The sequence below is a fragment of the Muntiacus reevesi genome, chromosome 18 (assembly GCF_963930625.1).
Source record: "Muntiacus reevesi chromosome 18, mMunRee1.1, whole genome shotgun sequence".
Taxonomy (NCBI): Eukaryota; Metazoa; Chordata; class Mammalia; order Artiodactyla; family Cervidae; genus Muntiacus; species Muntiacus reevesi.
The window spans coordinates 13885915-13911775 of record NC_089266.1 but is presented as its reverse complement, the minus strand read 5'-3'; the positions used below and the strand labels follow the sequence as shown (position 1 = coordinate 13911775).

General features: G+C 36.0%; 1 protein-coding gene across 1 annotated transcript in view; it reads right to left on the bottom strand.

Annotated features, from left to right (window-relative positions):
* Nucleotides 1–25861, bottom strand: part of SMURF2 (SMAD specific E3 ubiquitin protein ligase 2) — a 109282-nt gene that overhangs the window by 11732 nt on the left and 71689 nt on the right. The window contains exons 3-12 of the mRNA XM_065908530.1: nt 25479–25587; nt 21545–21678; nt 20573–20638; nt 18803–18887; nt 16364–16447; nt 13920–14122; nt 11571–11655; nt 7488–7646; nt 2459–2651; nt 1101–1204 (exon numbers count right to left, since the gene is read on the bottom strand). Coding sequence (XP_065764602.1) covers nt 1101–1204; nt 2459–2651; nt 7488–7646; nt 11571–11655; nt 13920–14122; nt 16364–16447; nt 18803–18887; nt 20573–20638; nt 21545–21678; nt 25479–25587 — 1222 coding nt within the window. The remainder of the gene's footprint in view (nt 1–1100; nt 1205–2458; nt 2652–7487; nt 7647–11570; nt 11656–13919; nt 14123–16363; nt 16448–18802; nt 18888–20572; nt 20639–21544; nt 21679–25478; nt 25588–25861) is intronic.

Sequence of the window (25861 nt, the reverse complement as noted above, 5' to 3'; positions counted from 1 at the left end):
ATACTTGAAAAGTCTAGAGATTAAAAAGATAAAGTGAGATCTCCAATAGGCAACCTTCCCACCGAATATGTCTTGTATATTTTTTATGCATATATGTGTTTTTTAAAGGCTTCCCTGGTGGTTCAGTGGTAAAGAATCTGCCTGCCAAGCAGGAGACTCAGGTTCAATCCCTGGGTCGGGAGGATCCTCTGGAGAAGGAAATGGCAACCCACTCCAGTATTCTTGCCTGGGAAATCCCCATGGACAGAGGAGCCTGGTGGGCTACAGGCCATGGGGTTGCAAAGAGTTGGACACGACTGAGCATGCATGCACAGTGATCAATTCTAAAAATCCAAACTAAAGAAGCTATCCATTTGCAAGTAAAAAGGTCACAGAAAAAGTTTACAGGTGAAAACAAGTAATGCCAAATAGCAATTATGGGACCTGGTGGAAACACAAATTTAATTTAGGCTGGATTTAGATTAGGGGAGACAGAATTATCATGATGGTCCTTAAAATGTTTTAACAAAGAAGCTATAATGTTTCTGCTGCGTTTATACATAGTGAATTCTCACACCTGGAAAAAAATACTTGATGTATGAATGCAGCAGAAACATCATATTCAATGTACTGAAATATTCTATGGAGGATTTATGATATACACACATAATTCCCGACACAAACATTCCTTTAACAAGGTTAAAAAGCATGGCAATGGAAGCAAAGGGAAACAGTGTTCAGTTTAGAATACACGTCATTAAAATCTCAAGATTATTCCTGACAGTGTAAAGCAGAGGGAACAGCACGTACTGAAGGAGAGAAATGGAGAAAATATCAGGCCTGTAGGCCCTACCAACAGTCCACACAGGGTTGCAGCTAGTTTTCAGAGAAAGTCTCACTGGACGACATGATTCATTAGCAAGTTCAAAATACTTTACTGGCAGCAGTGCTATACTAAATAACCTCATTATGAATGCATCTACAAGGGTATCCTCCATACTGCAAACATTAGGTAACATGATGTTAGAAAATAAATACCAATGAGAAGGTTACACCACAGAGAGTATCTAATCTGCAAATATAAGGATCTATATGTCATTTACTGACGAGTATGTCTTTACCTGGCAACCCCTCCATAGTCAAGGCCTTCTTCTCCACGAAATTTTATCATTAATCGCTTCCAGAGATCTTTTGGTCTCATTTTCATGACTTGTCGATATGATTCCTGAAAAAAATGTTTAGTATACTATTATTACTAGGTGTTTTTAACCTGTTGTTTAAACTCTCCTTCCCATTCCACCTACATGTTTATTTAAATAAAGTGGAATGTGTTCAACAATCAAATCAATGGATCAACTCCAAGTGTTTGGAACCTCATGGAACTTAAAACAGTTTAATACTACTGAAATCAATTCTTTGATAGACATTATATTAAAAGCCTACTAAATGCAAGACTCTGTACTTAAGTCCTATGAACTATAGCAATGATACCACTCATATTAAAAAACACAATCTGACAGAAGTACCACATTTTTTAAAGTTAGTTGACCTAATCCAGGCGACAGATTCCAGCAGAAAGGTAAGAAACAAAGTTTCAAAGAACATAAGTAATTGTTAATGTGATCCTCACGAAACTGACAACTTTACATTATTTTAAAATTACAAATGACTGAGTACAAACAAGGTCAGAACTGTTCTGAGAGAAAAAAGTTCATCCTTTGGGAGAAGGATTATGAAGTCCCCAAACATCTCTTGCCCTGGAACCCTCTAATAAGTGGGAAAGTCCTGCCTTGGACCTCTGCCACTTACTATGTAAGAACATTGAAGCTGCCATTAGAGCTATAAAATCCAGAGATAAAAGGACATACCAGAAAGGAAGATATTCAATAAATTAAGGAAGCAGTCCAACAGTAATTGGACAAAACGATTTTTTGATTTAAGAGTCCCTTACCTTTTGGAAGAATTAGAAAATTAGGGATGGATAATATCTGTGGTCTTTTAAAATTCATGAACAAATCAGTATCTGCAATGCAGGAACCAAGCTGCACCCATCAGAACCTCTTACACTTCATCCCATTCAAATGTTTATCTTATATATTAAATCTCTCTAATACTACTGCCTTTACTCCCCACAAGTAAAAAGAGAAATTAGTGAAAATTCTCCCATTTTAAAAAGATTAAAGTGAAAGTCGTTCAGTCGTGTCCGACTCTTTGCGACCCCATGGACTGTAGCCTGCAAGGCTCTTCTGTCCATGGAATTCTCTAAGCAAGAATACTGGTAACCACTCCCTTCTCCAGGGGATCTTCCCAACCCAGGGATCAAACCCAGGTCTCCTGCATTGCAGGTGGATTCTTTACCATCTGAGCCACCAGGGAAGCCCTTAAAGAGATTATGAGTACCTCCAATATATACTTGGAAAACAAGTTAATCACAGAAATTTAAATTTTCTCTATTTTAAAATCAGACTTGCAAGTTTACCTCAAAAATCTCTTCCCTGGAGACCTCAATGCGGCAATGGCCAGCCTGAGGCTGCTGCTGGGAAAGTTCCTGCCGCAGAATCTTTAGTTTCTGAACTAGGTCTCGCTTGTACCGTGGGACTGTCAGACACTCTGTGTCATCAGGGCACAACGACACCACCTGCTGTTGCTGGTCTTTCAACTGGTTCTGCCGACTAAAAGTTAACAAATATTAGTAAAGAATTTTTTTAAAAGATTGCAATAATACATTTAAAATAGCATTGCATGCTAAACCAAGTCTATCTATATTATTTCAAGGCCTTGTTTTAGTCTTAGCTTGACATTTTTGACAACAATAAACTGGCTCCAAAGTTTATTTCTTAGAATTTATGGAAGTGGACAATCAAGAGTTTTATCCAAAAACCTTTATACAGCTGCTGAGAGCAACTTTCTCAAGTACTGTTTCCATTTTCCTCCACTCAAGTTTACCAGCTCTCATGTCAAAATTCAGGCATATGCCAAACCCTGTGCCTGTTATCTACAGTCTGTCTCTCTGAAAGAGACAAACAGTTGGAACTGGCAGTTTGGCAGGACCCCTTCTCCTATGCACGCTACAGTCCAGACCACAGGAATGAGGGAAGTCACAGAGAAATGAGCACTTTACAAACAAGTTTAAATGCTTTATAAAGTGACTATTTTTCTTTTCCTTCCTTTTTTTTGGGCCATGCGGCGTGACATGCAGGACCTTAGTTCCTTAACCAGGGATCGAACCTGTGTCCCCTGCAGTGGAAGCATGAAATCTTAACCACTGAACCACTAAGGAGGTCCTTACTTTTATTTTTACTGTGGTAAAATATACATCACATAAGATTTACTATTTTAACCATTTCTGAGTATTATAGTCACTGGCATTAAGTACATTTACATTGTCTCTTATGCTAAAGTGACTTCTAACTGCATATATAGTTTACTACAAATACACAAAAATAATCTCCCAAGTACAGCAGAAACATAATTTTCAGAAGGCACATTGCCTAGAGATATATTTATTCTCCTGACAAAAATACTGTAAGCTGCATCTAAGAATTGTTTAAAGAATCTTATGATATAATGAATGAGTTAATTTCAGTAAACTGTCAGGAAATAAAAAGTCAGGTAATTCACTGTTAATGTCTATGCAAATGCCGAATGATTCAGTTGGAATCTAATTTCACACACAACAGACAAGAGTAAAATCTTCTAACCTAAGAGAAAAGGACAATGGTAGCTATGAGAAAATAAAAATAACTTTCAGTTCTGTAACAAATGACCCAAACTTACTTTACATATAATGATTCAATAGGTAAAAAAAATGATTCAAATTTATACCTAGAACACATAACTATCAAAAAAAATGCAGCTTTGATGAAAATGACAAATCACCATTTATTCTCATAAGCACTGTAATAAAGGTGTTTTTTGTATACACACACATATATGTCAAAACAGAGTATATTAAAAATACTCTTTAAACAACGGTATTAATCCTATCCCAAAAAAAGAACTTGGGTATATGAAGTTAAAGATACAAAACTTTAATTCAAAGTGGATGAGAGACTTCAATGTAAAACCTAAAGCCAAAAGTCGCAGGTGCCAAAGCACAACCCACAGAAAAACAAACGGATAAAATGAACATCACTTAAATTCAAAGAACATTTACATTCTTCAAAAGACACCGTTAAAAAAATGTAAAGACAAGTCATGGTCTAGCAGAAAATCTTTCGAAAGCTTATAGCTGACATAAAACTTGTATTTCAAGCATCTAAAGAATTCTCAAAACTCAAAACAAAAAAACTCTTTTTTTTTTAAAAAAAGGAGGCAAAAAATTTCACCAAAGAAGATATACAGATGGAAATAAGCCCATGAAAAGATGCTCTACATCACTAGTCACTACAGAAAAGCAAATTAAAACTTAATGAGAATTCTGTAAAGCAATTATCCTTCAATTAAAAAAATTAATTAAAAAAAACTTAATGAGATACCAACTACACATCTATTAGAATGTCTAAAATTAAGATTAACCATACCAAATGTTAGCTAGAGCAGCTACAATTCTCACACACTGCCAGGGGGAATGTCAAATGGCACAATCACTTTGAAAAACAATCTAGCAGTCTCTTCAAAAGTTAAACACAAATCTGTCATATGATGCAGCCTAGGTGTTTATTTATCAAAGAGAAGTGAGAGCGTATGTCCACAGAAAGACTTAACATAAATGTTCATAACAGTTTAGTCACAGTCGGAAACTGAAACAATCCAAATATTCATCAGCAGGTAAACAGATTCATAAATTGAGGTCTAGCCACACAATGGAATGAAAAGAAATTAACTATACAGGCAACAACAGAGATGAATCTCAAATAATTACGTTGGGTAAAAGAAAGCAAACAAAAGAGAGTATATACTGTATGAATCCACTTATCCAGAACTCTAAAAACTGCAATGTATAGCGATAGAAAGCAGATCGGTGGTTGGCTGAAAATGAGGTGTGGACTGAACTGTGTCTAAGTAAATAAGTTGAAGGCACCTCTGACTGTGACCTTATTTGGACACGGGGTCTTTGCAGACATACTCAAGTTAAATGTCACACTAGATGAGGGTGGCCCTAAACCCAACAGATTGGTGTTCTTATAAGGAGAGGTAAATTTGGATCCAGAATATAGAGGAGAAGCTGTGATACAGTAAGAAATATACTTTGGTCTTTGTCCCCAGTTATTGACACAGAACTCCTAAAATGCTTGAAATTTCCTGAGTGGCAGAGGTGACAAGAAAAGTGTACTCTGTTCCAATATTTGGTCTTTGTCCCTGGTACAAGACACAGAAGCTCCTAAGTCCCTTAGAATTTCCTGGGTTTTGGAGCATTTCTGTTTCAGTGAGGTGACTGTTATGTAGTTGCAGGATGGGGCCTGGTTGCAGGAGAGACCACGGCTTGATGAGAAGCCTAGAACTTTCAGCGCCATCTCTCCAGCCCCTGGGGAGGGGGGAGAGGAATTGGAGACTGAGTTAATGATCAATCACTCCTATGTGATAACATCTCCATAAAACCCCTGAACGCTGGTGTTCAGAAAGCTGGGGTGATGAACACACTGCAGATACCCAGAGGATGAAGCACCTTGCAGAAGAGTACACCGAAGCTCCATGTAGTCCCCAGCCCCGACCGTGTCCTACGCCTTTCTTCCATTTGGCTGTTCCCAAGTTACACCCTTTATAAAAAACTGCTGATAGTAAGGAAATAATTTCCCTGAATTCTGTGAGCCATTCTAGCAAACTGTTGAACCTGAGAGTCATGAGGACGCCTTGACTTACAGCCAGTTGGCAAGAAATATGGGAGGCCTTGTTGAAACTGAGCCCTTCACCTGTGAGGCCTGATGCTAACTGCGGGTGGCATTAGACTGAATTCAAGTCCGTATATGGGGAGAACTGGAATGTTTGAGGAAAAAACTCCCACACTTGGTGGCAGATGTTTTGTGGGTAGACCAGACTGTAGAAGGTCATGTGAAGACAAGGAACAGACTGGAATAATGTTCCCACAAGTCAAGGAACAGCAAGGTTTCCGGGCACCAACAGCATCTAGGAGAAGGGCATGGAACTGATTCTCCTTGAGAGATTCCAGAAGGAACCAACCCTGGGTCAGCCTGGCTCTGAACTCCAGTCTCCAGAACTGTCAGAGAATGAACTTATATTGTTTTAAACCACCTAGTGTGTGGTATTTTGTTACGGCAGCCTCAGGAAACTAGGGAAGGGGTGGGAGGGGGGACCACCAAGAGGCTTAGAGAGGCAGGAGGAAACTCTCGGGGTGGTGGATACGTTCACTATCTCCATTAAGGTGAGGGTCTCACAGTACATAATATGTCGAAACAAACTGTACACAGGAAATATGTACGATTTACTGTGTCAATTAAATTTCAAGAAAGCCAATTTTAAAATAGTTCATCAAAAAAGTCTACACATAATAAATGCTGGAGAGTGTGGGAAGAAAGGGGAACCCCACTACACTGTTGGTGGGAATGTAAATTGGTGTAGCCACTATGGAAGACAGTATGGAGGGTCTTGAAAAAACTAAAAATGGAGCTGCCATATGATCTAGCAATCCACTCCTGGGCATGTATCTGGAAAATATGAAAACTAAAAAAGACACATGTACCCCAATGTAGGTATGTAGCAGCACCATTTATAAGAGCCAAGACGTGGAAGCAAGTCAAGTACACACACTCTCACTCACACACAATGAAATACTACTCAGTCATAAAAAAGGATGAAGTACTGCCATGTGCAGCAACATGGATGGACCTGGAGAATATCATACTAAGTGTAGTAAGTCAGAGAAAAAAACAAATATAAACTGCCCTACATAAAAGATAAGCAACAAGGATCTACTGCAGAACACAAGGAACTATATTCAGTATCTTATAATAACCTATAGCAGAAAATAATCTGGAAAAAATATATACATATAACTGGGTCACTTTGCTATACACCTGAAACTAACACATATTATAAATCAACTATATTTTAATAAAAAAAAAAAAACAAAACAGGATACATCAAGCCCATTCACAAAGATTTGTGAAAGAGACTGTTTCAGTCCTGCAAATGGGGAAAAAAGGATTCAAGCTGGAGGACAAAATTGACAGTAGAAAGTCCTCTGGGATGGATTCAACTCTCCTAGAGCTAGTTCTAGGGCACTTGGGGGGTGGAGGGGGACAGGGGTGGTGGAGGGGAGAAGGACTCCACCTACCCCACAAAGCAGCCTGTCTCTGCAGGTGTGCTGGGACAAACCTCTGACACACACTCTTTTCCTAACATTTCAGGACAGGTTCCTACTTAAGCACAGTTGGGATTAAAATATCCAAACATCAGAGTAACATTTGGTATACTCATAAAATTATGTTCAACAGAAGAAATTTATAACTGAAGAGAGAAGCCATTCTATCACATTTATTACAAAAAGCATCTATCAGTCTTCTTTTGTTGAGATTCATATTTTAACATGTATTATTTTAAAAACTTACTTTAAAACTAAATGCAAGTTAGCGGAGAGTCGAGGATCTGTAAACTGTGTTGTTCTGTTGTTATGGTCAACGAAATAAACTCTGCCTGTTGCTGTATTCCGGATCTCCCATCCAGGCGGCAACGGACCAAGCTCTTCACAATTGATGTTGCTAAGATCCCTGCAAAAACAAATATAAAATAAAAAATACCTCACTGCTGGGCCTGCTGAGCCAAGCAAGTGTAAATGACACAGAACAATTCCATGAAGTCTGAGAAAATGTATTGTTTCAGAAACTTGAGACGTTGAGCTGGAATCTTTAATTCCCAATGGTTTAACAAACTTGCTTATTCAAAACCCAATCCATAAATGGCTCAGAAACTTATCACACAGCCTACATTTTTAGTGAGTTCATTCCTGGGTTTTAATGTAATTCAGGTTTTAAGTTAATAGAAAAGCAATCACAACATTTGCCAACATAAACTGTACTTCAATACTTGTCTGAAAAAACATTGTTTTCCAAATGTCAGTGATATAAGGAATTAAATGTTTTCTAAAATTTCCCTTCAATTATTTCTTTCTTTACCGTGCCATAAAATCTGTGTAAATGTTCATTCCATGATTAATTTTAAGCTTTTCAGTAAAGCAAAACTGGACATGTTGTTAAAATTATGATCCTGAAAATAACTACAGCATACATTTTAAAGGATAACTGCTCCATTTTGAATTCTAAAAGCTATAAAGCTAGTGAATGGAGAATCAGTTTAAGACACCTTAGGAAGAATGTTCTAAGATTTACTGCTATGTGAAAAAAAGCAAAAGATTTTTAATGGAGCAAAGACCCCTGTTCTTATATCATATGCATGCTCACTCAGTCATGTCTGACTCTGTGTGACCCCGTGGACTGTAGCCCACTGGGCTCCTCTGTCCATAGAATTCTCTAGGCAAGAATACTGGAGTGGGTTGCCATTTCCTCCTCCAGGGGATCTTCCTGACCCAGGGACTGAACCAGGTCTCCTGCATTTCTTGCACTGGCAGGTGGATTCTTTACCACTGAGCTACCTGGGAAGCCTGTTATTATGTTATATATTCTGTTATACAGGACCAAGATTTATAGAACCTTAAAGAATGAAATAAAAGCAGCATATGTAATATAAATTTGAACTGTAGCCAATAATTATAATGACAAATCTCATCAAAATTATGTTTTAAAAGTTAAACTAGAAAAAAGTTTTCCTGAAATAACCTCTTCTTGGCCATAGTGAAAATACAATGATGGGTACCCATAGATTTGTACAATGATTTCTGACTTGTGCTTACAGAAGCCTGAGATTTTTCTGCTTCATAACAACTAAATATTGGAAAGAAGAAACTATTTTGAGACACTGCTAATCTTCAAAAGAGGCAAGGGGAAAAGTTCCAAGAATCCTCCTCAAAAAAATTTTTTTAAGTGAACTGAGCTTGAGCTGGTACATGAGAAGCAGACAGGTAGAGTGGGGGGCTGCCAGAGAGCAGTGATTAACTGGTAAACTCAGCCTCAGGCCAGCAGCAAGGTTGGAAAAGGAAATCTGGAACTTCCCCATTGAGAACTCAAAGGCAAGATGAAGTGATTCCAGGAAAAATTCCTCAATTCTCACTTTAGGGTCACAGAATTCCAACCAATTAAAATCAAACTCACAATCAAAGATCACCAAACACTTCAGAAAGGAATTCATGGTGACTGAGAGTCAGCAGAAACAAAACCACGGAATTAGATCCCCAAGTACTATCAGAGATCAAAAAGAATAGCTATGATATGCAATGTTAGAAAAAAATAATAAAAGGGAACAATTACAGAAACAAACTAGCACTCAGAGATTAAGAATGAACAGATAAGTTTTTAATGGAACTTTTAGAAATGAAAGGCAATTACTTCAAAGAATGAATAATTCTTTTGCTATAATGCAGCATTTGACCTTATATCATTTTATTCAGAATTTTATAGATTTACAGTCATACATGGGAGAACTCTATAAAGTATTGGTAAGCAGCGGCAAACTGTAAACACACTATGTGGAACTGAGACGTGATTAAAGGAAGATGGTATGGTATCAAGACTACATAGTCGGTATGCCACAGAGTGAATAACAAAGCATCATTAATCATTATTTTAAAGGGAAATACAAAACATTCTGAAATGGGACTTCTCAGGTAAATCTAAGTTTACTGGGTATCTTTAAATAAAGCTAGTCTTAAAAGTGTCTGAGAAAAAAAAAAAAAAAAAAGTGTCTGAGTTACACTATTTTATAATGTCTTTGACTAGTAATAATATTTTAATAGAATCTAAATATTTATAGTCTGCTTTGATAAAAGATCCTCCATACAAAAGACGTATTTATTAAAGGAACTCCCCAAACAAAAGATATATATTATAAGATAACACTTTGGAGCATAAAGACTAAAGAAAAGAAACACATAATCCAGAGCATTATTTCTTAAAGTTATTATTCAGTACTCAGTATGAAATATTCTTAAATACTTATAGAAACCCCTTACTCATTAATGAAAAACTGACTGTTTCCTTAGGAATAAGAACATATTGTCAACTGTGGTGCCAAAATCTCTCTCAAATCCAACTTCTGATGCCGGCTTAACATACTACTCTTTCAACAGGCAACTCATGATCAACTTTCACACTACTGTAAATTGTTTAGTTTTTTTAAGAATCATTTTTCTTCTAAACATTTCCTTACAAAGACTTTAAATTTTATAGAAAAGTTCAATATTGACCTTCAGCTTGATAAACAGAACCCAAAGCACTTCTTTTCACAACTTACTTATGTAACAAAACTCTTATTTCTAAAAATCAGGCACATGGATTTTTTTCAGTGAGCTTATTAATAAAACAAAAATTTCCTCTCCACTATTTTTTTTTAAATCAACAGCTTATATCACGAACACAGAGAAATGGCCACCTTGACACAATCATCAATGATAACACATTTCCGTGGCTGCCACTCTCAAAAGATTCTAATTAAGCTCTATCACAAAGTAAAACACTTTGCGAACTCACTGGCTGCTTAGGCAGTTTTCACTGTTGCAGCACAGGTTCAATCCCTGGTAGGGAAACTAAGATCCCACAAGTCGAAAAGCAAGGCCAAAAAAAAGCAAAACATTTTCATTATAATAGCTTTATTTATAAATAAATAGAGTATCAAAGCCATCCAAAATCAGCTAATCACATCTGTTTTTCATTCAAAAGCATGACTCTTGACAGAGCTCTGAGTACAAACTTTATGCAGAAAAAGATCTGACTCTCCATGGGACTTCTTTTTTTTAAGAGAAGAATGTTCTATTTAATATATAAAATATCCTCATCTTACAAAGGTATATGTGCAACTTACAAAGTTGATTTAGAAACTCACTTAGAACTCAGTCTTTTTTTTGCAGCTTCAACTAGACTGCTTGGCACTCTCCATCTGTTCATTAGAAAATAATTCAAATAGCTAGTGCCTTAAAATGCATTATTTGATACTAAAATGTACTAGAAATTATGTTAAACTACTAAATTGATTTTGTGTCATGTCACCTTCTTGAAGTTAAAAGATAGCTGACATTTTGGTTGGTAAATGCATTCAACAATGCCTGCAGTTCAAATATACAAGTTTTGGCATTTAAAATAAATTTAATTTCTTTTAATTGGGTTATTTTGCTTCTACTTTAAAACCTGAAGATTGATTATACTTATATAAAGCTAAAATAAACAAACCTTAAAAAAAAAAGCCTAACCAGAAATAAAAATATCAATTTACTACCCTTAAGAAAAATGTTTTTGTAAGGTTTCCATGTTTTCCCCAGGTCATTTTTCAAACTCTTAAAAGACTCATGTTTCTGCCTTGATTTTTTTAAGGGGGAGGAGGAAAGGAACCAGGGACTGGTTGGGGGGTTAGGGCACTGGGATAGGCCTGCAGAGAAATAAGAATTTTCAACCAAATGTCAAACTGAAAAAATGATCTGAAAGAGCCAAACTTTTACTATTTTAAGGAGTTAAAGATTAAATAATCAAATAAATCCTCAGGGAAATGGATATTCAGTGGTATGAAGGGTATTTAGAATATGCTCTTACCTAGGCACTCTTGGATCATGCCACGTGCTCACGCCAGTCTGAGTATGTAAGAAATACACCTGCCCTTGTTGTGTTGTCCTCTGTTCTGTAAAATTAAGAAACACTAGTGATAAAAACATACTCAGAATGTCCAAATCAAAGACAGCTATAAACACTAGGACATAAATAGGTAAAATTTCCAAATTACCAATCTATTTTATTACAAAGGAATTGCCTTACTTGTTCTGAACTCAGAACACATTTCTTCCTGGAAACAATCTTATAAATGATGCTGAGGGTCACAGGCCAGCTATCTAAAATATGGCCCAAATATTAAACATGTTGCAATGGAAAATAGAAAACAAGACTGTCATAGTACCAACAATTAAATGAAACAAACATGAAGTTATCTTTTATTTGTCTTAAATGTAGAGACTAAGAGGAACAGAAGGGCTCAGAGGAAGAGGCCAGCAAACTCTGAGAAGATTCTCAGGGGATTTGTAGAAACTTTCAGAGAGTTAACAGGCTGGGAATGCTTTTTAAATAATGTCTAATTTTCTATCAAAACTTGTATTTTTTTCTTTCCCTGAGAGAAGTGTATTCTCAAGTCTACACTTGGACTCCAACAGAAGTAAAAACAATGGAATACGGGAGAGATACCCTATAGTCAAAAATAGGCAACAACTGAAAAATAATCAAGTTAGAAAGAGAAAGACTAAAGGCAAGTGTGTCTACTACAGAGAAAGAAGTCACAAGTAAAATTAAGTCAAAGCCCTTGGGAAGAGAGTGAGGAAGCCAGAAAAGAGAAGGAATCTGTGCAAGGGTTTCTCTAATGGGGTTTCTTCAATGGTGGTTTTCAGTCTTTTATTTATTTATGCTTTCCAGCAATAGAACTACTTAAAAAAAAAAATCTAATGAAAAACTCCAATATATGAAACAATAAAACTATTGCTAATACTTATTAGTATAATTTGTTCACAAACTTGTAATAAAAATCAATTTAAACTTTAAACTTTTAAAATTATAAATGCAAAAATGTTTAAAACTGGTTCTGCATGACAGCTGCAATAATTTCAGCCTTGGAACTCACTTTTTACTCCTATGTTTCAGTTGTACAAAAAATTTTTTTAATTGAAATCACACAAGTATAAAAGTATGACTACTACTCCAAGCCGCTTGCCTTATAATCTCAAAGAGAAATGGCAGGCAATACTAGATTGTAATGTCTGAACATTAATAATGACTGCTAAATTTTACTAATTTTAACTTCTCATGAAATTTCATTTCTTACAACAAACCTACATGGTTGGTACTAATATTTCCCCCTTTTTATGTAAGATAAAACCAGAGGCTCAGAGAGGTTAAATAATGCCCCCAGAGTCAACCAACTATTAATAATATGTGGCAAAGACAGGATTTAAACCCAGGTCTGCCTGTTTTCCAAGTTCCGAGCTCTAATCACTGTGCTTTAAGTTAACCTGTATGGCCTCACACAATTAATGGGGGAAAATTTTTTTTAATTAAAGAGTTAAAGTATTTAATAAAGTCAGAATGATGCATTTAAGTTTTAGAAATATTCTAGAGTAAAAGTAAGTTAGATCAGGCAATTCCCAATGTTGGTCACTAGGTGTCATGACCAGCCCATGAGAGCTTATCTAGAGGCTGTGAAAAGGGCAAGGGTGTGAGTAACTTGGTTAAGTTTTTAACAAGAGAGTACAGTTGAGTTCATACTACAAGAGTTCACAAGATGCGATTTATTTAGGAAGTTCTGTCCTCAGCTACAAGAAGACTCAGGTCCTCTTTCACATGGAATTCTAAAATTTAGGAAACTACTTAAGATTATATGTTTACACAAACATAGAAGTGACTAAATCATTTATAATAACCCAATCACTCAGATAATCCCAAATTATAGACAGTACAAATATATAAATACCGTCACAAACATGCTGATAAAAAATTATTTCTAAATATGTATGTCTAGAAAATTACATTACAGTTCTGATTTCAGACTGCCATTGTCAAGAACACTAGCATCTCACTTTTTACAGTGCCTGTGTACAAAACAGTCTCACGCTGTTTCACATGCTCCTCACAATACCTTTGTGAAAAGGAGAGGTATTGTTCATCTCATTTCACTGCAATGGAGCAAAAAGGCTGAGGTTAAATGACTAGCCCAAAGTCAAGCTGTTGTTAGTCTTCTATCACTTCAGAGACTTACCAGAGTTGGGGAGTTTTACATTTACTTTTATTTTCACGCAGAATTCCTAAACCCAGATTAATAACTACTTTAAAAGCTGATTTGCTGGCTTTCTTAGCAAGCTTAAGTCAATAAAACACACTTTATTTTTCCTCTGGTAGTTGTCATACCATAGCCTTCTGGTAGGTCTGGAGGAGTATGTAAATGTGTCCTGCTCATGTAATTTCTATGTCGCTGTGACCTGACTCTTCTCTCTGCCAGTCTGGGATCTGAAGACTGTCCACACGTTGCACCATTTGTTCCACTAATTGGAGTGTTCTCATCAACAAAGCAGCTAAGAGGTCTGCCGGGACTAGAATATTCAGATGCCGGTCTATCAAAAAGTAACAAGGAAAAAAACCTTACTCAACTCAGATATCAAAACTAGAGTTTTACAGACAATGTGTACTGCAGTAACAATCACTTCCAAGAAAATGGAATGATTAATACAAACATGATGACTTCAAGAAACTCTAAATAAAAGCAAACCAGAAGTCACAAAGCACCAAAGAAACCCAGGTAATAAGCAGAATATCAATTACGGATTAAAATCACTTTGGTGGTGGTGGTGGTTCAGTCACTCAGTCGTGTCCGACTCGTTGCGACCCCATGTACTGTAGCCCACCAAGCTTCTCTGTCCTTGGGATTCTCCAGGCAAGAATACTGGAGTGGGTTGCGATTTCTTCCTCCAGGGGATCTTCCTGACCCAGGAATCGAACCCAGGTCTCCTGAATTGTAGGCAGATTCTTCACCATCTGAGCTACAAGGGAAGCCCTTACTGAAATCCACATATATTTGCAGATGTGTGTATGAGCACATAAAGCCCTACTTGGCTCAGCTACAGGCCTCCTCAAACTTGCATTTCCACCATCCTCCCATGCTGCCTCTGCCACACTAACCCTCTGCCTCCTCCTCAAGCTTGCATGGCTGTTCTACCTTCAGTGCCAGAGTAGCCCTTCCTCCTATTTAGGATGAGTTTTTCTCCTATTTTCTCTAGGCCAGACTCTTTTTTGTCATTCAAATCACAGCTTAAGCTTAAATGCTGCCTCTAAGAAGTCATTCCTGACCTTCAGATCTACTCACCCAGGCATTTGATAGTACATCACCTTACCTCCTCAGCAGAGCAGTTCAATTCTGGTATTTTCCTCATTTGCAACCCTGTTTCTGCCCGTCTTCTCCCACTAGAATATTTATTGAGAGAATGGAGTCTGCCTAGTTACCCACTACATATATTCCCGTACCTAGAACAGTACTCAGCATATATTTAAGAGAAGTAGTTCAATAAATACTGAATGAATAAAGGAAGGAAGATAGTTTGTCACTTCAAAGAGCTTCCAGTCTCTTATAGTTCAACCAAACTAAGAGGATAATCAAGAGTTAATTTTTAAACTAACATGTACAATCATCTTTATACATGTGAAAATTAAAGTCAATTTTATCAGTTAAATGAGGAGGAAAGGGACTTCACTAAAACACTGACGCAAGCACACATTTATTTACCCTGAGATGTGATAAAAAGAGGTTCTTCTGACTTCAATATAATCCTTGGCAGGTTAATACTAGAAATAAACTCTCAAATAAGCATTTTTTAAAACGGCAACATAAGCTAGGCTTTCATCCAAGAATCCCAGTGTAATAGAGACAGTGACTCAATGAGTTAAGCAATTAAATCCCAATAAATGAAAGTAGGTATAGGTATAGCTAATGAGAAGCATTCGATGTTCTATGTCTGGGGTCATTCCTGTTCAGGGAGAAAAAAAACAGTAGGGGGAGCAAAGCAAGCACTGAGTGAGTACAGGTGGCAAATAAACCTCCTTATTTTGAAAAGTAAATCCAGCCATTTATCCTATTCATTTTCAGTTACTTAAAGAGCTTTCCTTGAAGCTTTCAAAAATTACCTTGTACCCCCTGTCTTCACACATTAAGCTCCAGGAAGGCCTTTCTGCATTATTCACTGTTATAGCACAGAGCCTAGCATACAACAATTTAGTAAATTCAGGGATAGCTGTTACCAGTGTCCTGAACACTTTTCATCCTTTTCCCCCTTACTTGGCTAAACCTTCATATTCTTCAGGATTTTTAGTTCAGAGATTCTCCTCCTTCAGAACTTTCCCAGTTCTACCATTCCCTTACCCCCTACTCTAAGTCAAGTGCCTCTCCAGATGGTCTCAGGCCATCTGGTTCTTCTCTTGATCACAGACCTTACTGGACACATATAATCATCCCTTGACATGACTGAATAAACGGTGATCCCTGTACACATGTTTTGTTACAGCCATTCAATAATGGACTCAAGAAATTTAAGAGTCGCAGGAGTAAGATGACTTCTCAAGGTATTCATTTAGCTTATTTAATAAATATTTACTCAATACCATCACAAGTCATGGAGCTACAATAACTGGATAACCTGCTAAGCACTCTTTATTAAAAATAATAAAGGCATCTGCTATAAGATCTACTGATCGAGAGCAGTTTACACCAAGAAAAGAAATCTGGTAAAGCTAACAAATAAACAGAGAGTGACTTCAGGAGGGTGAACAGCACAGACTCTGGAAAGACACTCATATGTTCTCACCGTGTTGGGCGTTCCCATTGCGTAGTTCTTGTTATGTGGTTTAGGTACTGGATTCTTCCAGAGGCAGTTCGCCTTTCTTCCCAGCTTAAATAAAAATATTGAGAGATAAAGCAGTAATAGGAAGCCAGACATGGAGTGATTTTGGTGCAAGCCAAAAGACATTTGTTGTTATGAATCAGCAATGACAAATTGAAAAAACAATACACAGAATATAGGAATTGTTTCAACTTATTTTACAACCACAATATGTCTTCTGGAATTCTGAAGCTTTTAAAATATTTATTCTGAGGAGTGACTATTTTCCATCAGCCAAACTGAGAATTTTTCAATGATGTAAACAATGCTCAATTATTAATAATTATACTAATTCTCCAGAATTTAGTCGGAGGGGAAAAAAGTCCATACTAAAAATAAAAATGACATGTAATTTTAAAAAATTAAATGTAACTAGAAATGTATATAAAAATCTTTCCAAAGCATTTAGGCTACCCAAACTAATTTTTTAATCTTCATATTTTTATTTTCTTTTACATATTTTCTATAAAAAGTTATGAATTTTTAAAAAATTTTAAGTATAGCTGACATACATTATATTAGTTTCAGGCATTCAACATAGTGGCTTGACATCTCCATACACAATGATCACTAAGATAAGTCTACTAATCATCTGTAACCAAAGTTATTACAACATGGACTATATTCCTTATGCTGTACATTACATCCCCATGACTTACTTATGACTGAAAGTTTGTACCTCTCAATCCTCTTCACCTATTTCATCCATTTCCCTCCCTCTCTCCGCCCTGGCAAAGCAATACAGAGTTTGTTCTTTGTGTCTATGAGTCTGTTTCATTTGTTTGTTTACATTGTTTTTCAGTTTCCCCATATAAGTGAAATCAGATGGTATTTGTCTTTCTCTGCCTGACTTATTCCACTTAGCATAATACTCTCTAGATCCACCTGTGTTGTTAGAAATGACAAGATCTCATTCCTTTCTTATGGCTGAGCAATATTCTATTTTGTGTGTGTATGTATATACACTACATCTTCTTTATCTATGTCTCTATTAATGGACATACATAGGCTGCTTCCGTATCTCATCTACAATAAATAATGCTGCAATGAACAAAGGAATGCATATACCTGTTTGAATTAGTATTTTCATTTTCTTAGGATAGATACCCAGAAGTGGAATAGCTGGATCATATGGTAATCCCATTTTTAACTTTCTGAGGAACCTCAATACCATTTTCTATAATGGCTGCACCAATTCACACTCCCATCTATGCCATACAAGTGTTCCTTTCTCTCCACAGCTTCACCAACATTTGCTATTTATCAAATTAAATTTTTAAAAAGCAAAAATTTCACTTCTTCTTCAATCTTATTAATTAATATAACAAAAAAATTGGGTAACTACAGTAGTGTTAATATTCCACCAAGCCACTGGCGAAAAAAAAAGAAAATAAAGAGACACTTGCAGGTCCCCCCCCCCACTGTGATTACAATTACAGTACAATGATGTAGAACAAATTTAGAATAATTAGCCTTACACTTTTGTAATCTGTCAATATTGATTAGTTATTTCATCCTAAACTTCTCCCTCAAAACTGTGTTCCAGTTCTGCCATTTTTATGTGGCCTTTGGCAAAATACATAACTTCTCTTGAGTCTCAGTTTCTTAAGCCTGTAAAATGCATGAGGGTGGTAGCAGGAGTAATGGTAGTAGTAACAGTAGCTAATTATTTATTAAGCACTTGCTATATGTAAGACATTGTGCTACATCAATGATTTCATTTCATCCTCACAAGTATTTAAGGCATGTGCACTACCATCATTATCCTCTTTGATAAATATAAACTAAAGTTTACAAAAGCCAAATAAATGGATTAAACTTATAAAGCTAGTAAACAGAAGGGTAAGGATTGAAACCCTAATGGTCTAACTCCAGAATCACATGCTATGAGAATTAAATATTATGTATATCATGTAATGATAAATGATATAAAGTGCTAACTAACACTTGTAGGCTCAATAAATGTTACTATGTTATTGTAATTACCATTACACAAATTCTGTATCCCATCCCTTTAAATAGAGCAATGTCTCAGATTCAGTATGTATATGCCATGTTTTGAATAATTTAATCAAACAAAAAAGCTTTTGTTTTGAATATATAATATTTACAATAGATTTATATCTGTCAAGCAATTTGATTTTTTTCCCAGTCAAAACTCTTAAGTAAAACAAATGTAACATACCTAATTTCGTTCATAATTAATTCATATCTTATTTTATTAATCTGTTGTGATAAGATTCCTCACTAATTTTCTAAGTACAAGGAAAACCAGGACTCTGGAACTGATCAGCAAATTTCTAAAGTATAAACACCAACTTATTGCTCATTATTTTAAGGATATTATCAATGAATTTAGCTTACCCATCTGGTAAATCATTATCAAACAAACGACTGCAGTCCACCACTTGTCCTCCTGTGCCTATTCGGTCTCTGGACTGAAGGCTTACTATTAAACAACAAAAACATCACTAAGAGTCACAGAACTAGAAAGAATTACTGCAATTGACAATACTGCTTTTTAAAAGGTATCTGGCTTATTAGCTTATTTTAATAGTCTTTTTTCTATTTAAATAATTAAGAATGAACTCTTTCAGTTCAGTTGCTCAGTCGTGTCCGACTCTTTGCGACCCCATGAATCGCACTCTTTAGTTTCTACTAAATTCTGCAATTTCTTTGTCCATGAGATTTTTCCCTTTAAGGTTTTCTACCTTTTATCATGTTCATGGAGGAGAGTCTAACTCCTTTTCTTCCTATCTTAATGGGGCAACACAGTCCATGCTGCTGCTGCTGTTGCTAAGTCTCTTCAGTCGTGTCCGACTCTGTGCGACCCCATAGGCGGCAGCCCACCAGGCTTCCCCGTCCCTGGGATTCTCCAGGCAAGAACACTGGAGTGGGTTGCCATTTCCTTCTCCAATGCATGAAAGTGAAATTGCTCAGTCATCTCTGACTCTTAGCGACCCCATGGACTGCAGCCCACCAGACTCCTCCGTCCATGGGAGTCTCCGGGCAAGAGTAAAGTCCATAAGTGCACTTGAAACATAACACATGAAAGGTATACTTGTGTATTCCACATTTTTTAGTTTTTAACTTCCTTTTCAATCTAAGAATGACAGGAGTTATGAATAATGCTATAGTTTAGATACTTCCCTGATACCCACAATAGGGCTTTTGTTATGATGCTACTCTGGCAACTCCCTAACCATGAACCTAATTCATTGCCTTCTAAATTTAAGCCTTTCAAGTACTTTCTGTAACTAAAGCCTCTCTAACAGGTTCATAAAAGGCAATTTTTTATATATATATATATTTGGCCGTGCCATACAGCATGTGGGATCTTAGTTTCCCAACCAGGAATTGAACCTATGCCCCCGCGTTCGAAGCACAGAATCTTAACCACTGGACTGCATGGGAAGTCTCACATATAATGCAATCATTTTATTCTAAATTCTGCTCTATAATCAGATGGTAAGATTTCAATTGCATGTTTCTTTTTTAAGAAGCTTCAAAGGAGCCCATCTCAGTGTCCTACACCATTCTAGGTATCTTGATCAATCTCGATCTATTAATTCTTAAGAAAAGTCTCAGGAAATTTTATATAATGGGGTCAATTCAAGATAACCCCACTAGTCCAGTAAGGGCCTATGAGTAAGGGAACAATTTTCCCTTTCTCCAATCAGTGCTATACTGCTATTCCTCATCCTATTTTTTTTCAGTTAGTAAAGATTATTTTAAAACCATAAAGTATAAAACTGGCTTTTCTTACTCAAAAACTAGTTTGAGAAGATCTTGATTTATCTCAGAGTTTTACTGAATTTGTATACTTTAAAAAAATTCCTGCCTAAAGCATCAATAGTTCTTCACATTAGGAGCCTATTTTTTACATTATTTATATTTTGTTCCTTTTTAAAAAAATTAAGTTGGCCTGGACTCTGGATCCAGTATTCAAATAATTTTACATGACTTATTTAATTCATGCCAGTACAATGAAGCTACAAAAGCTACAGTTATTGTACTTTGATTTAAAAGGTATTTAGAGTTTGCTGTGCTAAGTTGCTTAGTTGTGTCAGACTTAAGAGTTTAGGTCAGCTTAAATTAAACCAAAATTCATATAATTTTCAGTTCCACACTTACCTACTATCTGTCCTCTAACTGTATCATTGTCATTTGGCCCAAGTTTGCAAAGATCCAACCTCTGATCTATTTCAAATCAATAACAAAAGGAAAAAAAATAAGTTGGTATCAGAGATTCTAACATCTATAGAGTGATAGTAAATTTCTACAATCCACTGGAAATTGGACCAGTCATTTCAAGAATTAAGGTTTAATGATGAAGCAAATGTTCAAAAATCTAACTGCACACATACTATTAATATTAATATAATGTCTCAATAAAAGCTTTGACAAACTCAGATTTCAAAAACCATAATACATGGTGCCAACAAGCAGTTATTTTTTTTCTCCAAAAATTTTGAAACACTTTAGTCTAAATCTTAGCTTGCCACTTAACAATTTGGTTCTTAAGCAATTTATCCCTAAGCTTTATTTTTTCATGTATAATTACAGTATTTACCACATATTAAGAATTAGATCAGATAGTTATGTAAAACTCTCAGCACAGTAGCTGGCACATAAGTGTCCAAAAATGTTCGTTGTTGTCATTATTTTTATCTAACCATTTCAAATAACCCCCTGCCCCAACACACAACATAAGTATTCATAAGAGGGCAACTATAAACTAACAAAAGGGTCTGAGTCAGTTCTGGTACTAATCACTTAGAAGCAACTCACTTCTTCTCTCCTGTCTCATCTGTAAAAGCAGACTTGACACTGGCCTGACCAGTTACGGTAAGGAACAACGTCAACCACTGCATGCTGGTCTTCCTTTGATTACGGTGCTCGTAACTGAATTCTTAACATGTTTCATTTGTTTTGAAAAAGTCAACAAAATAAATTTAGACCAGGAATTTTTATCAATGTTTCAAATATACAGGGGAAGTTAGGTTTCGGACCCCTGCCCCTGCCTCCCCCATCAAAATATACATATACGTGTATATATTTAAATTTGTATATTTGAATTTTTAACAGCACTTGTTATCTACTTACAACCAGTGTCTTTGAGGCGGTTGATGGCATTGGAAAGAAGACGAACACAACCAAGAAATCCAGCACCTTGTTTTTTATGGATCTTCTTGTGATTCCATACACTGATCGTTACTGAATCAGACTTTCCAATATACCTAAAAAAACCAAAATGACTGCATGAGTAACTTGGCAACTATGAATAGTTAATATAAAAGTTTTCTTTCCTTTTTGTTGTAGTCCAAAGCCACAAATGTTTAGAATATGGCTAGATAGCGCAAAATATGTTTGAATTCAATCTATCCACAGGACTGAATTTTTTTTTAAAAAAGCTCAAAAGTAAAGTCTAAAAAGAATTTTTAATATATTCTTTAACACATTTGCCACTTTCAGGTTGAGTAACAATTTTTGTTAATAAAAGAAAATATTTTAGTAGCTAGTGTCACAGAATTCTATGGAAGTTAATGATTACTTCTTTCCAAAAACAAAAATCTTAGAAGAACTTTTATCATAGTCACATTTTAAATATATTTCAATGACATGACCTATTACCTCAGCGAATACTCAGTTCATTTTCAAGGGGCATTGTCAAGGCTGACAGACCAAAAATCTGACATACCTGTTATGTTTTAAAATGCTGTAGAACAAAAGCTGATTGTAACGCTTTTCCCCTGCTTCTTTCCTGTATGCAGGCCTTGAGCGAGCAGGACTCTTGCAGATTTCACTTCACTGCCTGCAGACAAGCAGAGCAGGGAAAAGCGTTACTACACTTGTCTGTGCATACACCTGGAAGTGTGGAGAAGCTCTACCACAGCCAATTGTTAACATGGTGTCATCCCATGCGAAAATACAATAAAATAATTATATCAGTAGAACCCTAAATTTCAATGACTCTAAGAGGTCAAATTTTTGGTCCAGCAACCTTGACCTTAAAGTGTCATTCAGTAAAGCAGTAATATCATAAAAATTCATCTGGTACATATAAAAAAAACCTATACCACTTAAGTAAGGACTAAATCTTTTAAAGGAGTAACATAAAAGGCACACTTGAGGCCTTGGATTCAGCTGTGTTAAAGCATGCCTACCCTCCTACACTTTTAATTATGCAAGCTAATACTTTTACATTTTTTATTTTATACTGGAGTATATTTACAATGCTGTGTTGGTTTCAGATGTACATCAAAGTGAATCAGTTATACACATACTCATTCTTTATCACATTCTTTTCCCATATAGGTTATTACAGCGCCTATTGTGCTGCACAATAGGTCCCTGTTGAGGATCTATTTTATATATAGTAGTGTGTATATGTTTCACTATACAAGCCAACACTTTTCAAAAATGAAGCCAATTTGAATTTCATTTCTGTGGCTTGCAAATGAAAAAATCTGGACTAAAATATCATTCAGTACACATGCATCAATTTTCAAATAAACCTAAACAGAGCTTATTCGGTAACTATGTACCTCCATGATGTGTAAAAATTCTAGAATCAGAATCAAGTATTAACCAGATAAATCACCCCAAACCAAACATTAAACAACAACAACAAAAAAATCACACTAAAGTCAGTTTCCCAGTTGGCAAGCCTGCTATAGAGGTATGCTAAAATACCAGTTCCTTGAGGCCTTAAAGCCTACCCCTCCACTGGCTTAGGCATCCTGTTGGGAGGCTGGATATCAAAGCCCAGAGAGACCTTGGTAACATATATGGAAAACAGGAAAACTTCTGTCAGCCTGTATCCTTGAATGACTGTCTCTCTCTGAGACTCCCTGAAACAAGACTATTGTTGTCACCAAGCCCTGAAATATTCCCAAACTGTAAGCCTAATATACTCCAATGGTGATGACGAGGTTGAAACAGAAGGAGTAGCGAAAAGTGCTTAAAAGGAATGGAAAGTGTAAATCAACAAGTCAATTTAAAAAAGTAAATCAATAAAAGGGATGGAAAGACCTCCTGAATCCCTTCCCTAACCCAGTTAATCCTCAACCACAGCAGCACTCAGAGACACTAGGCACAGCTGAGGGAGGAGGTGAAATTCTATAATAAAAACAGGGTATTCAGAGGAGGGGTTAATCTAGTGAATGGAGAGATCTCCCAGCATCCTTATGTCTTTCAGATCAAGAATACAGCCCCCAGGAAGGAGAAGGAAGAATTCTGTGCAAAAAATGTCACAGTTACTCCTGACTCCCCTACTAAGCAGGTCAGCACTACCCATGGGCAGAGAGTTTCCAATCAACATTTAAGTGCCTCTCCTTGAATATAAAAAGACAGAAACCCAAATCAGACTAACAGAAAAGAAAAAAAGGAAACCTGAGCAGAGAGAGGTTACACAACAGAAAAAAACTACAATTATAAAACTTCTCTCATTAAAGAAAATATTGCTTCCAGGAAATAAAAGTTATGGAAAAAAAAACAGTGAAAAAACAAAATGATATTGGAAATTAAAAACTGGAGAGCAGAAATTACATTAAACAGGAATGCTGGGAAAAATAGCCCAAATATTTTGATGTGGGTTTTACTTTTTACTAGAACAAAAATTTTTTTATTGTGACTTTTTTTTTAATACGGGAGAAAAAGGACAACTAAATGATAATCAATTCAGGAGAGGTACCATCCAAATAACAAGAGTTCCAGAAAAAGAGAGAAATACAATGGAGGAGAGGGAATCACATATAGATCATTAAATAAACAGAAAAGTTTCCCATAACTGAAGACTCTAAGTATCCAGATTAAAATCACAGTAAATATTGAGCACTATATTTCAAATATACTGTAGGAGAGTTTGTGAAGTGCTCAATGAGATAGATGGAAAACTAAACAAATGGTAAGGTTAGACAGCTATTAATTTCATAAAAATAAAAAGGTGTCCAGAAAGAAATTACAATCATTGCACACCACATGACTCGGTCATGAATATTTTACATGATCATAATAGCATAAACAAAGAACAATATGATTTAAACAAAAAGGTTCAAATAACTATATATAGGAGGGCTGGGAGAAGGAAAGGGGCATATAGATGCTGTAGGAATGGGATGAGAGATCAGCTGTAAAAGCTAAATGATCTTATATGGTAGAAAAACTAAAAATAATACCTAATACTAGATAAATATATATTTACATTAAATGCTATAAATAAGCATGATACCTAGAAGCAGGTAATTCTACAATGGCCAAAGTTATTGAAAACAGTTATCTCGAGAATTAGAATCAGGAATGAGAATTTTCCCATTAAAAGTCCTAAAGTATCATTTGCCTTTTTAAAAATGGTACATATGCTTTTATTAAATTAAATTAATTAAAAAAATTTTAGAAGAAATCATACATATAAGAAACAGAGAATGCCTATGTGTATACTCCATTGATGATTTCTGATTTTATAAGTGACCCAACCAGATCAAACCAGTCAATCTTAAAGGAAATCAACCCTGAATACTAGGAAGAAGTGATGCTGAAGCTGAAGCTCCAATACTTTGGGCACCTGATGCAAACAGCCAACTCATTGGAAAAGATCCTGATGCTGGGAAAGATTGAAGGCAGAAGGAGAAGAGGATGACAGAAGATGAGATGATTGGATGGCATTGCCAATGTAATGGATATGAACTTGGACAAACTTCAGGAGACGGTGAGGGACAGGGAAGCCTGGCATGCTGCAGTCCATGGGGCTGCAAAGAGTCGGACATGACTTGGTGACTGAACAAACTGACCTAAAGTGAATTAATACTTTATGTGAATGAAGTGGGGGGGGGCGCGCGCCTGCCCTTTACTGTGTATACATTTTGTTCTTCATAGGCTTATTAAGGACCCCTCATTTTCACACAAGGTTTTGCATCCCCCTGTGACAATCAAATTACACCATGATCAAACTCAGATCATATTCAGTGATTCTTTTCAAAGACTGTATCAAATAATATTGAGTCTATGTTTTTATTTCAAATAAACCATTTAAACCTACAGGTCATAATGCTGATTCCATTTTGGATCGAGTGTATTCTTCACAGTATCTGTAGAATGACACTGCCCAGATCCATCAACCACCACCTTAGCAAATGGATCAGGAAGCCCTGTGGAGGGTGGGGGAAAAAGGCAGGGTTTAAAGAATGTTTTGACAAGAAGATTAATTATATAAAGACTAACATTTGCTACAAAACAAAAGACTTATTCCGTTCTTCATAAAAAGTTTAACATTAAGCTACAAATGAAAAGTGGTCCATTTTAAAACTAAGATTAAAGCTAATTCTACATTAAGTATCAAAACCTACATTTTTTTTTCTTGCTCCGGTCTCAAAAACTCTCACTTAAACTACCAAAGTCTAGAGATTACCTTACAAGGTAGAA